This window comes from Ambystoma mexicanum, chromosome 4p (genome assembly GCF_040938575.1).
Source record: "Ambystoma mexicanum isolate Mex_15411 chromosome 4p, UKY_AmexF1_1, whole genome shotgun sequence".
Lineage (NCBI taxonomy): Eukaryota > Metazoa > Chordata > Amphibia > Caudata > Ambystomatidae > Ambystoma > Ambystoma mexicanum.
The window spans coordinates 916,351,967-916,368,563 of record NC_090927.1 but is presented as its reverse complement, the minus strand read 5'-3'; the positions used below and the strand labels follow the sequence as shown (position 1 = coordinate 916,368,563).

Genomic DNA, 16,597 nt, shown 5'->3' with positions numbered 1-16,597 from the left:
TTTAGCTTGGGTGTGGTTTAAATAGCCTACCCCTGTAAAGTAGTCCAGGTAAAGTAGTCCGGGCTACCACACCCTAAAACACTGCACCGCACAGTCTCGTTCTTAGGACTAGACTGTGTGTGTGTCTCCATGTTGGCTGCAAGCTTCCACACAAAAAGTAGTCCCCTCAAGTCCCATTCCAAAGATGAGCCTGGCGCCAAAGGCACCAGGACTGACTCCAGGAGAGTCTCTGGTGATAATGTAAGGCCCTTGGGGCCCCAAATGAATCCCGAGTCCTAACCCTACCTGGCATGTGACCATGCCAGTGGGGTTCTGGGTCACGGGTCATGACAGCAAAAGCCCCCTCCCCCCCCCCAAGGCCCCTCCTAAGGTGATTCTTCTGCCTGGTCCAGGCTTGTCTGGAAAGTTTCGATGAAACATTCTAATTAAACGTGATGCATGAATGTTCTCACTAGGTTCCCAAGATCTGTCTTGAGGGCCATAACCCTTCCAATCGACTAGAGAGTATAGTTTGGATCTGGTATATATAGAATCCAGGATTTCTTTCACTTCGTATTCGGGTTATCCATTGATCATGATGGGTTCAGGTGGTGGTTTAACTCGTGTACCGGGTTGTACTGGTTTTAGAAGTGAGACATGGAACAGTGGATGAATTCACATGTTAGCTGGCAATGTAAGTTTAACTGTTGCTGGGTTGATGATGGCTTGAACAGGATAAGGCCCCAAATAGCAAGGGCGAAAAGTCTGGGTTCCCTTTAGTGGTATGTATTTTGTTGCTAGCCAAACTTTGTCTCCTATCTGATAGTCAGGGGCCTTTTTCCAATGTATGTCTGCAAACCTTTTTTGCTTACTTTTGGCTTGGATTAACTGCTCTGCTGCCTTTTTAAAGGCCCGAGTGATGTTTGCATGAAGAGTCTTTACAGCCGGCATTTCGAGGCTGGAAGGGCTGTCAAGTTCGGAAGTATGTGTATGTCTGCCGTAGAGGGTGAAAAAAGGTGTTTGTCCAGTACTGGAATGTACAGAATTTTTGTAAGCATATTCGGCTATCCATAATAGATCTCTCCAGGTTCCCTCGACTTGATGCAGCATGCATCGTAGGTATTGTTCGAGAGTCTGGTGGTCCTCTCTGTTTGACCATCCGTTTGGGGGTGATGGCTGGTGGATAGCCACATGTCGATGTGAGCCATAGCGCAGCACTTTGTCCAGAAGTTTGATACAAATTGGCTCCCTCGATCAGAGACCAGGACTGAAGGGAATCCATGCAGCTTGATAATGTTTTCCAAAAACACCTTTGCTAGCTGGGATGCATCTGGAAGGCCTTTGAAAGAGATAAAGTGTGCCATTTTAGAAAATCGGTCCACTACAACTAAAATGGTATTGAACCATTGGCTGGGAGGTAAATCAGTAATGAAGTCGAGAGAGAGTGTGTACCATGGTGCCGGCGGTATTTCTAATGGTTGCAGGAGGCCAGCTGGTCTTTGCTTCAATGACTTGTTTTGTGCACACACTCCACATGACTGAACGTATTGGATGACGTCTCGACGCCAAGTGGGCCACCAATAATTGCATTTTACTTTGGCTAGAGTTTTGGCAATTCCGGGATGACCGTCCATCAAAGAGTCGTGATAGTCTGAAATGATTTGTTGTTGTAGCTCGGTTTTAGGCACGTACAGGCGTTCGCCAAAATATGGCAGTTGATTTTTGACAGTGTATTGTTTTCCTTTGGTATGCAATTCCAGTAGCTCGCTTGGGATTATTTCCCATTGGATCACATTTTTAAGTTCAGTTTATGTTAAAGCTGTGGTGAGGCCTAAAAGCTTGTCCTCAGGTATAATGGCCACTGGATCTGGAGTTGCATATTCTCTTTCATCGATGCCCATGCGAGATATTGCGTCAGCTTTCCCATTTCTTACACCTGGTCGATAAGTGATTACATAGTCATACTCGGCGAAGAAAAGGGCCCATCGTAATTGGCGCAAGGATTGCGCCTTTGCTGTTTTTAAATATTGTAAGTTACGATGGTCTTTAATTACAGTGCCTGTATGCCTGGCCCCTAAGAGATGCCTTTAAGGCGGATTTTATAGCAAGCAGTTCCTTATCGGTGATGGCATAATTGAGTTCAGGTGGTGTGAATTTTTCGCAACCAGAAGGCCACAGGGTGCAATTGGCCAGTTTCGGGGTCTTTTTGAGAAAGAGCCGACGCCCCCATCGCCATACTGGAAGCATCTGTTTCCACAATGTAAGGAAGATCTGGACGAGGGTGACGTAAGATCGGGGCTGAGGTGAACCTTTCCTTTAGTTTTTGGAAGGCCTTTTCGGCATCTTCTGACCATATGAATTTTTTTTTGTTTTTTCGTAGAAGTAACGTGATCGGATGCACAATCTGAGAAAAGTCTGGGATGAATCGACGGTAGAAATGTGCAAAACCCAGCATACTCTGGATCCCTTTTACTGAGGTCGGGGAGGGCCATTTTAGAATGGCATCCACCTTGTCTGCATCCATTCGAATGCCTTTCGGAGTAAGAACGAAACCAAGAAATTCAACTTCAGTTACGTGGAAAAAACATTTTTCAAGTTTTGCGTATAGTCGATGTTGGCGCAGTTTGGCAAGGACAGCGCAGATATGCTTGACATGGTCTTGTTCTGAGGTTGAATACACTAGGATGTCATCTATGTAGACTAGGGCGCAAACATCGATCAGCTCCCTTAGGACGTCGTTCATAAAATATTGGAACGCCGCTGGGGCATTGCAAAGCCCGAAAAGCATTACCTGGTACTCAAACAACCCATACTTAGTACGAAAGGCCGTTTTCCATTCATCTCCTTTTTTAACTCGGACCAGGTGGTACGCTCCTCTGAGGTCTAACTTCGTATAAATCTGGGCATCTTTGACTTGATCTAGCATCTCAGGAATAAGGGGCAGTGGGTAACAGTTTTGCACGGTGATCTGGTTCAGGGCACGATAGTCAATACAGGTTCTCAAGTCCCCTTCCTTTTTTGGTACGAAGAACAGGGGACTGGCTGCCAGTGATTTAGATGGGCGAATGAACCCATTTGCCAAGTACTGGTCCAGATAGGACTTTAGATGCTGGTTTTCTGATTCAGTGAGCGCATAGATTCTGCTGCAAGGGATCTGTGCACCAGGTATAAGGTCAATCTAACAGTCATAGCACCTGTGCGGTGGTAGTGTATTAGCTTGTTCCTTCTGGAACACATCCTGGAAATCTTGATATTCTTCAGGTAGAGTACTGGTTGCGCCAAGTGTAGATATGCCGACTCTAGGACTCATAGAAACCTTGAAACTGGACTTTATTTCTTGGAGATAACAGGTGGAGGCGCAATCATGAGGAAAAGTCAGTTTTCTTGCATGCCAATCTATCCGAGGGTTATGAGCAACTAACCATGGCATCCCTTATATTAGCTGAAACTGAGGCGCCTTGATGAGATCGAAGGAAATGGATTCCCGGTGTCCATCCTGGCACAGCAGGGTTATTCCTGCCATACATTGGGTTACTGGTCCGGAAGCAATTTCAGTCCCATCTACTGTGGTCACCTTTTCTGTGTTCGGCTTAAAACCTAAGGGAAGCCCCATCCGTGAGGCCAGATCTTGATCAATATAATTCCCAACTGCCCCGCTGTCTATGTAAGCTTCAACGGAATGCATCCTTGAAGGTTGTTGGTGATTGATTAGGATCACTGGTATTGCAAAATGTGAGGTCAGTGGCTCATTCTTCTCACTCGACAAACTGACACCTACTTTTGTAGAGCTAGGCAGTTTTCCGACTACTTACTCTCATGCTTTTCTGTAGCTCCCACAATTCGCTTGGGGGGGGTTTTATTGGACAGTCTTTTAAGAAGTGCCCCAATTTGCAGTACAAACCTAACTGCTGTTGCCTTCTCTTGTCTCTTTCGGCTTTTGTTAACGGTGGTCGTATGCCTCCAATTTGCATTGGCTCTGTGGTATTCCCTGACGTGCGCAGAGTAGCATCCTTGGTTCGTAGATACATGATCCGTGTGTCGGATTTGGAACGATACGCTTTCCGATCTTTTAGTCGATGATCTAATTGCATCACCAGATTGATAAATTCACTACAGTCTCTAGGTGGATCAACTACCTAAGCCAAGACGTCCTTTAATTCCCCTTGAAGGCCTCGGTGAAACAATGTGGTTCTCTTGTCTTCAGGCCACTTGTTTTCGACCACTAACCTATTGAAGGTTGCTATGTATGTTAGTAAGTCCTGATTCCCCTGCCGGAGTGATAAGAGTTTGTTGTCTACAGCTTGTTCATGGGTGTGTCGGTCAAAGAGCTTTTCCATTTCCCTTTGGAAGCCCCCAAAGTCACGTAGTAACGGATCATCATAGCTCACAAGCAGCACTGACCAATCTGCTGCACTACCGCTTAGATATGACAAAATAAATGCTACTGGTGCCTGATCGTTAGGGAATGCAGCCTGTCTGCAGAGGAAATGAAGGCGACATTGATTCATGAATGCTGCATACTTTGTTGGATCTCCTGAAAACCTTTCTGGCGGTGCTAACGGTATTGTTCCGGGTACATTGATTTGCACTGGAGCGGTAGACGACGTGGTTGCCTGTGCTGGCGAAGTTGTCCCGGGTGATGGAGCTTGCCCGGCCTGTGATTGCAGTAGTTGCCTGCTGAGTTCTTCAGTGCGATCTTTGGTGACGACAAGATCCCTTCGCAGGTTATTAGTCTCTTGCCTAGCCGAATGCACTTTGGCGCGTAATTGTCCTAATAACTGGGCCAGTTGGTCCATTTCTGAAGTCTCCATGGCGCCCAGGTGTATTTTGTTATGAGGCTTCGCGTTCTGTTACGCTCACCTGGTATCCATGGGGACGCCCATATGCCCTGGTTGCCGGATTCCCCCTGGATGTGATCAATTCGGGATGATGTCTACTATGGCAGGTGGGCTTGAAAACACAGGAGGACTGGACTTAGGCACAGATTTTGTTTCCTCCCATCAGCCCCTTGGACTCGACCTGATGGCCCCCTCCTCACATTATTATGGTGTCTGGCTTGCTCTCCATCCTGCTTTCTACACAGGGGCCCATAGTTTTCTGCGGGTTGAAGCGACCGAGTTAACTTCACTGGTGCCAACCCATTCAAGTGTCTTTAAGAAGGTAAGTTCGATTATAGCAGTCTCTGAAGGCCTTTGCTTTTCTTTCGTGCTATTAATGTCTTTCCCTGATTGTTTCCCCCTTAGGGGTGCAGAGGTTCGCTGGGTCCGCTGCTTGGTCAGGCTCCTGCCAGGATTTATGGATGCGGAGCGTATGAAGAAAGGTAGGTTCGGCGCGAAGTGTGGCGCGCTAATGTCTTTTTGGGCTAACCTGTATTCTTTATTCCTTTTCAGGTCGCAATGGTGTTTCTGGGCGTGCAGTGATTTCCGGACCAGAACCGGCCAAGATATGCCCAGCCAGGTGAGGAGGTTATGGCTACTGCTGTGATTGCCGTGAGTAACCTGTTTAACGTTGTCCTTTTTTCTCTCTCCCCGCCAGGTGCTTCATTCCTGTGCGTGCGTGATGTCCTGAAGATGCTGCCAACGGGATGGAAGACCGCGAGCAGCCGGGATCAAAGGATGGAAAGCTGCAGGTAAACTGGGACTGCTAATGATGTTCTTTTGTCTCCTCTGCAGGTCCGCGATTCCAGGAACGCCGGGTGCTGGTCTCTGAACACGATGAGCGTCACGCTGCTGGCTGCAGAATAACGCGAAGCACGTTCTTTAGCTTGGGTGTGGTTTATATAGCCTACCCCTCTAAAGTAGTCCAGGTAAAGTAGTCCGGGCTACCACACCCTAAAACACTGCACAGCACAGTCTGGTTCTTAGGGGTAGACTGTGTGGGTGTCTCCATGTTGGCTACAGGCTTCCACACAAAAAGTAGTCCCCTCAAGTCCCATTCTAAATATGAGCCTGGCGCCTGAGAGTCCCTGGTGATAATGTAAGGCCCTTGGGGCCCAAATGAACCCCGAGTCCTAACCCTACCTGGCATGTGACCATGCCAGTGGGGTTCTGGGTCACGGGTCGTGACATTTAGCTGCCACTCGCTTCCAACCTGCTCAGCCTGTCTGCCTCCAGGTTGGGTTCCCCCGGAAGGTGGACTGCCATGAGGTAGATGTCGTTTTCCAGGGCCCAATCCCACATGCTGATTGCCAGTCTGCACAGTGGAGGGGATCTGGTACCTCCCTGCTTGTTGACATAGTACATGCTGGTCGTGTTGTCCATCTGGATGAAGACAACCTTGCCCCTGAGAAGTGGAAGGAATGCTCTGAGCGCTAGCCGAATGGCGTTCAGCTCCAACCAATTGATGTGGTATTCCTGCTCCTGTCGAGTCCAGGTGACATGGACTGAGAGATCGTCCAGGGTCTGTGGTGATGGTGACCTGTGGGTTTGGAGGCCGGAAGGGCTTGCCCGTCCGCAGGTTGCAATCCCTGGACCACCATGTGAGGTCCGGGCGGAGAGATGGAGGAACGTTGATTATCTCGGATTGAGAGCCCCGCTCCTGGTTCTATGAAGCTGCAAAGTGCAACTGAATCCTCCTTATGCTCAGTCTTGTGTGTGGGACGGCTTCCAGGACTGCCACCAAGAGACCCAGGAGCTGCTGGTACCAACAGGCCGAGGTCACCTCTCTGCTGAGGAAGTGAGTTGTGGCCCTGCGTATGGCCGCGATCTTGTCCTTCAACGGAAACACCTTCTCGGAGCATGTGTCCCAGATGAGGCCCAAGAATGTCAGTGTCTGCGTTGGCTGCAGCTCCGAGTTATTGAGATTGAGCGAAAAGCCCAGATCGTGCAGTGTGTTCATAAGGACATGGGAAGAGTGGTGAACTGCTTCCAGAGATGTAGCCCTGATGAGCCAGTAGTTGAGGTATGGGTGGATGTGGAGGCCCTGCGCTCTGAGGAGGGCAGCCACATTATTCATGAGTCTGGTAAAGGCCCTATGGGCCGAGTTGAGGCCAAACGGAAGGACCTTGCATTGGAAATGGTAGCCCATGATCCTGAACCGTAGGAAAGAAACATGGGGCTGGCAAATTGGGACGTGTAGGTACGCGTCTTTCAGATCCAGGGAGCACATCCAGTCTCCCTTGCACAATGTCTCCACTATGAATGCTGGCGCAACCATCTTGAATTTTTGTAGAGGTAAGGAGAGGTGAGGGTGGAAAGGTCCAGCACAACTCTCAGGCCTGTCTGGTTCTTTTTCTGAATGGTGAAAATTCTGGAGTAAAAGCCCAAGCGCCTCTGGGAGGCTGGGACTTCCTCCACTGCCTGCTCTCTATGAGCGAGAGGATCTCTGCCAGAAGAGTTGCTGTCCCAACTTGAGAGAGTAGAGGGGAGGGAGGGAGGAGAGGCTGGAATGGGTAGGTGGTACCCCGTGGATACTACAGAGAGGATCCAGGGGTCCGAAGTTCTGGCGTCCGAAATGTGCATTGAGAGCAAGCCTGCCCCCCACTGGAGACACGTGGACCCGAAGGGGCGTGTCATGCCTTCCTTGCCCTCAGAGGCTGTTGCTGAGGAGGGGGACTGGAAAAAGCCCTTACTCCTCCTTCCCCCCTTTTTGTTGCTTGCGCCAATTTGGAGTCTGCGAGCGGTCTGGCTGCCTGGATCTTCGTTCCTGGAAGCCGCGGAACCTTCCATACGTACGACACTTGTCAGAGCACTGCTGTGACTAGGTGTACGATTTGGGTGTGGTCTTTGTCAAGATGGATAAAGACTAGGCCGTTTGTGAGCTGTTTTTCCTTTTGTGCAGCTCCTCATCCGTTGTGGAGTGGAAGAGGTCACCACCTTCGAACGGAAGATCTAAGATGCATTCCTGGATGTTTGGGTTGAACTTTGTTGCACGGAGCCAGGCTGTCCTTGTCATGTCCGTGGCAATACAGATGGCACGGCCAGAGGTGTCAATATGGGCCACGGTTGACTCCATGAGGTCCTGCGCCACCAGCTTAGCCTCAGTCAATCCTGCCTTGAAAGGTGATTGGCTCTGCGTAGGGAGTTCTGGGAGTAAGTCTGAAATTTCCCGCCATAACCTCTGGTTGGCGGCAGCCAGCATGGCATCACGTTGCCCTGACGAAGATGGAAGGATGCGTTGGAATAAAGCTTCTTCCCGTAAGCCTCCAAGATCTTCTCCTCCTTGCCTAGCAGCGTCGCAGAGGAAGAAGCTGAGGACAACTGAGGTTTGGAGTATAGTGATGACGCAGTGTTCGCAGAGAAGTGTGGCTGAGGATGGGTCGATAGCAATAGTGTATCCCTGTCCATCTGCCTGTACTTGACGTCCAGGCGTCGATTGACCGGCTGGGCAGGGTGGGGCTTGAGCCAACCCTTTTTGGCCAGGGAGACTACATCGTTCTGCAGTGGAATTCCCGTTCTGGCAGAGGGGTGCCGCGTGAGGACTTCAGCAAGGACCCCCCTCTGCTGGTTGTTCAACCTCGGTATGAGGCAGGCCCAGGTACTCAGCCAGCCCTGCCAGATGTTCGTGGAAGGCCCTGGCTGACGTGGGCGTGTCAGGGTCCTCCTCCTCATCCGTGTCCTGAAGATCAGGAGGTTCCTGCGTCAGTAGGGGAGTAGCGGGAGCTGGCAGCTGGGGTACCGGGACCGGAGCCAAAGGCTGTGGAGGAGGCTGGTTCGGAACCTCTTGAGGAATTGGCTGGGGGCCGGATGCAGAGGGTGCGCCAGGGGTGCTGGCGGAGGAGCCTGAGGTGCTGCAAGCATTGGAGAGAGCACGTGCCTGATGGCATCCCTGAGGATAACCCCCATCCGAGGGGACTTCATGAGCCTGAGGAACCAATCAAAGAACCTGTCTTCACAGGCCGTAGGAGTGGTAGGGGATATAGACGGGGTAGCAGGAGGCTGCTGGAGCCGCAGTATAGCCTGCCCATACGGACGCAGCGGGAACATAGGCTGTAGGATACGTACCTGGTTGAGGCCAGTCCCACGTTGACACGCGTTCCTCGACAAACTCCTGGCATGGCGGCAGACAGGTGCTTATGTCTGGCGCGGCAGCCATATTGTCGAGCTGCCTGCCACGTGCCTACGTCGTGTTGCTCGGCTCGCTGGGCCGAGCCTTCTCCAAGACTCTTGAGTATGGATCGCGAGGCCTACCCTGCTCCTCAGGCCTAGACCCGGTGGGTGAGACACCCTCCTGCCCGGGGGCCAGAAGAGCTGCGTTTAGGTGCCCCCTCAGACGTATTGCCGGTACTAGGGCGTGGCCCCTCAGACATAATGCCGGTACAAGGGCAGAGCCCCTCGGGTGAAGACCCGGTGCAAGAACCTTCCGGTTATACCATCACTGGCAGGATCTGAGGATCCCTCTGCCTGTCGGCCAGTAGCTGAAGCAGCCTCGGTGCACATGCTGGTAGGGGGAACTAAGCGGTCCCTCCCGCGCAGGCGAGTTCTTGGGAAGGAGTCTCCCTTGCGGGGTGCGATGTAAAATAGAGGGACTACCTTGTGCCTGGATGGATGTTTCACAAAGTCATTGAGGTCCTCTGGAGGCGACTTCTGGAAGCGCTCCCTCCACCTGGCTAGTCTGTTCTTCAGAGAACTCGATAACAGGGTGTTGCATGCTGTACAAGCTTGCCAACCGTGGTCTGAGCCAAGGCAACGTAGGCAGAGGGCGTGGGGATCTGAAGTTGGGAAGAGCCCGTCGCAGGATGGACACCTGCTGAACCCTGTGGAAGTCGACCTGCGCCAGGGAGGAGCGTGACGCCTGAGGACCGAGTACCTGTATGATAAAAGACAAAAAAGACAGAAGAACTATGCACGCGTGGAATTACATGGCCGAAGCCAAACCCAGGAGCGCTGGTGAATTTGGCCTGTTGCCGTCGATGCAGAAAAGGGGACTGAGGTGTGGCGCCGGAGGGCAGAGTCAGGGCAGTGCATGCTCCCAGGGCTGCATCCCTGCGCGCTTCTAAATTTAAAGGGGAAAAGGTTTTTCTGGTGAAAAAGGTTCAGTCTCCCGTCCCTTGGAAGGGACACCCATGCAGTATGGAGGAAAGGGGACGGGACGTAAGACTAAGGAGGTTGCATGGGTGCCGCAGGGAGCATGTCTTGGATGACCCCCTCCGGAGTATGGCCCCCATCTGAAGTGACCTCATGAGCGTGAGGAATTTCTCGAAAAGCCTGTTCTTGCATGGTGGTGAGGTGCGTTCCTTCGTTGGTCCTTGGGCCTGTACCTGTTGCTGTGCTCTCTCCGCACCTTGACTCAGGTAGCCGGGGTCTGTATATCGACCCTGCGTGGATGTAGTTGGGTATGAGGTGCAACAGGTGACTGTCGGTGACCAATCCCACCTTGGCACAAGCGCCAATCCCTGTGCACTGGAATGGTGAAGCTCAGGATGCGCTGCCACTTTGTCTGGCCGGGAGACCATCTTGTCTGGTACCGTGTCACATGCTTGCTGTGGGACCACTGTCGTACTGAGACCAGTCTCCACCTGCTTGCTTGATTGCGAAGGCACACACCTTCCCCTGCACCTCCGGGAGGTGGATTGCCCTCAGTCATGTAACCGGTAGTGTGCGTTGTACTGCGTTTAGGTGCCCCCCTCAGGTTTGCGCCCGTTATCAGAGCTAAACCCCCCCATTGAGGTCCGCAGTACCAGAGCCTTGCAGTCCCTCAGCGGAGGGAAAGGGAGGATCCTTGGACTCCCTCAGCCGTATGGCCGGTCTCTCGTAGAGCCTGGTCCCCTTGCTGGTAGTAGGGCCTGAAAGGCCCCTCCCACTTGGACGCTCCGCAGGGAAGAAGTCGCCCTTGAAGGGTGCAGTGGAGAACAGGGCACCTATCTTTGGCCTGGTCTTCCTCCTGACATACTCTTTGATGTGCGCTGGTGGTGATTTGGGGAACAGCTCCCTCCACCTGGCCAAGCGGTTCTTCAGCGAGGTCAGGGTGAGCGCGTCCCACACCGAGCAGACAACCCAGACGTGTTCATTGCGAAGGCACCGAAGGCACAGCACATGTGGATCCGATGTGGGGAAGGAGCCCAGGCAGGCCGGATACTTGCTGAACCCCACCACCGTCGACATGCGCCAGGGAGGAGCGTGGCACCGTAGGACAGAGTACTTATGAAGTCACATGGAAAAAAGGGAAACATTATTATCCCTGGGGAAGTTGTAGCGTGGAATTAAGGGGTGAAAAAGATGGCCTCAACCACAGCCTAAGGTGAAAGATGTCTGCTCCAGTCGACGCGGTAAAAAAGAGGACTGAGGAGTGGCGCCGGTGGGCGGTGTCAAGGGAGAGCATGCTCCCAGTGCCGCACCCCCATGGGGATCTAAATTTAAAGGGGAAGACAATGTTTCTGGTGGAAAAGGTTCTGTTTCCCTTCCTAAGCGAGGGACACTCCTATACAGTATGGAGGAAAGGGGACGGCACATAGGAGTAAGATATGTATATTTATGTGGGAAGGCTCAATGGTCTCCAGAATAGTGTAGCCATGTCCTGCAAAGCAACATCTGCAGAGAGAGAAAGACAAGTTTCACAATAACATAATTCCAGCAGAAGAGTGCCCTGTGAACACTTACTGCATGTACACAAACAGCAGCTCTGCTTTCAGAGTCGAACATTTGTGCGCAAATGTAGAGCCATGCCCTGTCCTATTCTAAGATGGCAGAAGCAGCTTTTAAAGCTGTGGTCTGCTTACCATTATAAGAAAACTATAACAGACCTGATCAAAAAGCAGATATTAAAAGGAGCCAATCCAAATCGCTGCACACACAGGTCACACAGCTGCAGACCCTTGATCCAAGCCCAACCCAGGCGTTGGGGAATTCAAGCTGTTTAAACCCAGTCCCATTAGAGTGGTGTTGGTGGGACATGAAAAGTAGGGATAAGTTGGAGAAGAAGGCTAGAGGGAGAGAGGAATGTGTGGAAGAACATGAAAACAGAGGGAAGAAGGAACATGAAGCAGTGGCAGGAGGAGAAGCAAAATGAGTCTCAGTGGGGGATAAAAATGATTTGTGCAGGAGGAAGAAAGGAGGTGAAAGGAGATAAATATGAGGTGAACATGAGGAAATGGTAGGGAAAGAATATCGGGAACTGTCAGGAGGAGACTATAAGGAAGTGGTAGGAAAAACAAACGGGGGGAGGCTTGGGAGAAGGAGGAACCCGCATTTGAGAACTACTAGGACGACCGACAGGGCAAGCACCACTCTAGGCAGCGGGTAGGAGAGAGACCCCTCAGAAGAAGCAGTTGAACACACAGCGGGAGGAAATAGAGCGTGTGGCATGGCATCAAGAAGGGCAAGGACCAGAATACGAGTAAAGTGAAGGTATCAAGGGTAGTAATCAGGAGCCTAGGAAAGGGAGGTGAAAAGGTCTTGGTAAAGCCCCTGTGTGGAAACTGAGGCAGGCAAACCTGGTTGGCAGAGGTCCAGCTGTTTCTATGGCTAGTGGCAGAGACACTGCACCACCTACGAAATCTACAGGAGGAATCTGAGAAGAGACAAGCCAGAAAATGTTTGCCCAAAAGAACTACAGAGACAGAGTGCTGTAGAGATATCCTAAATCCTCACTTGGGAAGACAACCTTCAAATGTTTGCAATTGTTAAGAAAGGCCAGTTGTGAGATTTGTCTTTGCTTGAGTTTTGCCATGGTTAGATGGGGGTTGGGGGGAGTGGAGTTCCTTGTGTTGGGACTCATTTGCGTACCTAGCTCTACAAGATGACAGTATAGCTCCTATTTCTCAAATCTCTAATTCAATTACTACATCTGAATTGGACCCCTAGAATCTAAGCAAATCTCTCTTCCCTAAGAAATGGGGGTTCAGAAAGGCACCATTTTCTGCTATCCTTTACTATCATATTGGACCTCGAAAGAGGAATAGGAACATGTCCAGGTAGATCTGGACATCCACTGAACAGTATTGGAACCAATAAAACAACAACTTTGAACTTTGCTCTTAAGGTTGTTGGGTCTCTGAAGTATGTTGTTCAGGGCTGGCCTTTTCTTAATTGTCTTACTAAGCTGCCAATATATGTATTTCTTTGTTGAATTACACAGAGCAAACTGCAATATAACATTACCTTGTGGAGACCCAAGAGGGTGGGGATGCGGAGAGAGAAAAGACAAAGGGGGACATAATGAACTGATAACTCACAGGCATTGGTACATTCAGAACAGTGTAATAGGCAGAGAGAAGAGGAGCGGGGTAAGTACAATCAAATCCAACTAAAAAGTGTATTCAGGAAGAAGAGAGTAGTTGTTTGGAAACAAATAATGGTGAGAAATCCTTCAAACATGAGAGTCATTCTGGCACTTATGCTTGCTTAAAGAGGCGTGTTTTTAGTATAGTTTCCAGAATTGAATGAAGCTCTCTTCTTGCTGTACATTGGCAGGAAGGGGGTTCCATAATCCCGCTCTGTAGAGCGGTGTCCCAGGCGTTTTTTCTTAAGGCACAAGACAGTAGATTCCTTGCAGATGAGTATCTTAAAGTTTTAACTCTGATTTAATGCCCCCGTTTTCCGTTTTTACTGATTTTTCGGTATCAGGTATTAATATCCCCAACAAAAATATCACCGTAAATATGACCGTTTGGTTCACCATAGGCGATATTTTTATTGGGGATATTATGTGGGAGTGGGGCTTGCGGGGGTGTCCCCCGCACATTAAAAAATGATGTGGGGGTGTCCCCCGCAGGGTGCATTTTGCCAGAAAAATATGGCGACATTTTTGTATCGCCATATTTTTGCGGCGGAATTATCACATGGAACCGATTTTTCCTCATCAATACAGACGTAAATCACTCTTTTTGCATCTGAATTCATTTGCAAAAATTGTAAAAAACGGAAAAACGTGCCTTTGTTGGGTCTTTAAGTCGTCAAACATGCATTGCAAGTCAGTGGCTTTGCAAAGTAACATGACACAAAGTTAAAAGGGAATTGTATTCCTTTTTAAGTTGTGTAAATGGCTGCAGATATGCAGCCCTTGACTTGATGTGCAAGAGCATAGCTGTAGCAGCTTCCCATTACAGGCATCCAAATCCTAATGTGTTTATTAATATAAATAAACGTGGAAAATACTAGTTACAACTTTTTTTTTGCATAGCAAGAAATACATGTGAATAGAGAAAAAAATACCCAAAAAATACACATGGATAAATGCAGATGGAAATGGTGTGAAAATAAATACAATACAACCGGGAGCCTAACTCATATTACAACAAACATGTAGGATGCACTATTCAAGAAAGTATGAATGTGAAAAATTTACTGCTCGCCCTGGCAAGTCTCCTCTACATTTTGCAAAACTTTATTTTTCTGTCATAGCAATTGCAAAATAGTTCCAGATGTTGGTTGCTGTTTCGTTATATACAAATACACATATGAAATGGGTACAAATAAAGAAAACTTGAAATAGATAAGAGATGACAGACTTGACCACACAATTTAGCATACAATTGAAAATATAACTTCCCAATCAACCAGAATACAGAATGATCATGAATTAAAGATGACCCTGAGAACAACGTTTGGTGTCAGTGTTTTAATATGTCAAACATGAAGTTGATAGAAGTTTTAAAATCAATGAAAACAAACAAGGTGGTTTTTGAACCATTTACAATCTGCAAACAATGTTGTTTTGTTTAGACATCACAGAAGTATAAGCAAACCACAATAAATTAGGGTGGGAAAAACACAACTTGATCAGTCCACCAAAATCTGAGGCAACTCCACTTTCTAAAAAACAAATTATCCAAAAAAGAAAAGAAAAAAAGGGTAAACGACCGTGCCCATGTTCACAGTTCTGGACTTTCTCTGTATAAATTAAATGTGGCATAGAATCGGATATATATATAAAAAAGGCCACTTTGCGTTGTTTTTCGTTACCCCAAAATGTCTTTGATGTATTGATCTCCACTGTGAGGTTGAACTTGTGTCATGTCTTGTTTGCAATGCACGCAGCAATGGAAACGACCAAACTACTGTCTCCACAAGATGATTAGGATAACTTCTTTGCAAATGCGTATGAGCAACATACTTTTTTGCATTGTCCCAGTGCAAAATTGTAATGGAATAACAGCATGCTTCACAACCTTTCCTTGTCCATACTTCTCCCTCACACAATCCGCCCCTATTGCAGATTGGTGCCTCAGTTCACACTTCGCGGTCTCTTTGGAGGAGGTGGTGGCATAAGCTCTGTGTCGGGATCCAGTGGGTTTTTACGTATGTGCGCTTGGGAAGCTGCTGTGCACTTATCAATCAATTCAAAAAGGATTTCCTTTGTAACTGGATATTTAATACTGTTACATACAGCTGATAAAGAAAAGAAAAAAAGGTTATTATTTATTTATGTAAACATTAAATATTTATATAGCGTGCAATGTAAATAGTTACTTGTAACATTGTCCCCAAATTAGAACATTGTCCCCAAATTAGTTTGATTTGTAGAAGAAAAAATATGCACCCCCTGAAAGGAGGCCTTATTGCAAAGAGGATAACCTGAAGGTCGTGCCTCAGCCTCCAGTGGGCACGGGCAATCGCGCTGGTGTGCCAACAGATCTATGATCTCGAGGCATCTTCGAGACCAGTCTCAGTCAAGAAGCACCTGCTACCATGTGACCCAAATTAATGCATCCTTGGTACTAAGATCGGTACTTGGGTATTTCTGGATAGGTCACCACTCCATTTCCAACATACCTTTAGCTGATAAGCTGCTCAAGCATTATGTATACAGCCAGCTGCTGGGCCATGTGGAAACCAACAAGCACAAGTGGTTTTTAGATCCTGGGGAGGAACTGAATCTGCGCTATGAGCTATATGGGATGAACTGAAAATCAGCTCTCATACTAGCAAGGTTAGTCTACTCGATACCTGACAGCTTTTGATGGTCAGACATACTTTTAACATTTAGTTGGCCTGCTAATCCACTACGTTGGATGACATCATTCCATACAGAACAGAATCCAACAAACAGTCTACACACTATCCTCTTTACTATTTGCATGGCTCAAAAAATGAGGCTTATAACGGAATATTTCCTCACATGCTACAAGTATGCAGACTGCACACAAATCATCTTCAAACTTTCCTCTGACAATAGCAAAACATGACCCTAAATGTTTCAAACAAATGACCAAGAATAAACTAAAAACTAACCACAACAAAGGGGAAATCATGATCTGACCTATTACATAAACAACCCACACACACTTCTATACCCTACAAAACGAGACAGGGAGGCTGACCACAAACATCCAGAGTCATCATGGACCTGGGAAACATGATGGATAGCCAACCAACACAGGAACCACAAATATTATACTGGTGTTTTTCTCACCTGCAATACCTATGATGTATCCTGCCTCCCCGCGCCATAAAAAACCCTTACAAGTGTTATCTTGTCCTATCAAAGGTTCAATTTTAGAACAGCATCTCCTTGAGCATCCCAGAACGCATGTTGAGGAGGCTAGAGAGAAAACAAGACACAGCCATGATACAATGACTGCACAATTGGGATAACAGCATACCAGCATATCGAGCCCTGCACTGCCTGGCCCTCAGGCGAGGAATCCAATTCAAAGCACTCTGCATAGCTCACCACTTCATGCACAAAGGTAAATCACACCATACAATGCAATGACACCACTAATATAGCAACACCATGC

General features: G+C 48.5%; 1 protein-coding gene across 2 annotated transcripts in view; it reads right to left on the bottom strand.

The window, feature by feature from the left end:
• Window positions 1-16,597, bottom strand: part of RNGTT (RNA guanylyltransferase and 5'-phosphatase) — a 2,962,270-nt gene that overhangs the window by 311,255 nt on the left and 2,634,418 nt on the right. Inside the window, exon 16 of one of the 2 annotated variants that reach the window (XM_069606512.1) lies at window positions 14,461-15,245. The exons of the other annotated variant lie outside the window; for it this stretch is intronic. Coding sequence (XP_069462613.1) covers window positions 15,082-15,245 — 164 coding nt within the window. The 3' untranslated portion in view covers window positions 14,461-15,081. Of the gene's footprint in view, window positions 1-14,460; window positions 15,246-16,597 lie in introns of those variants that run through there. 2 annotated transcript variants of the gene reach the window in all.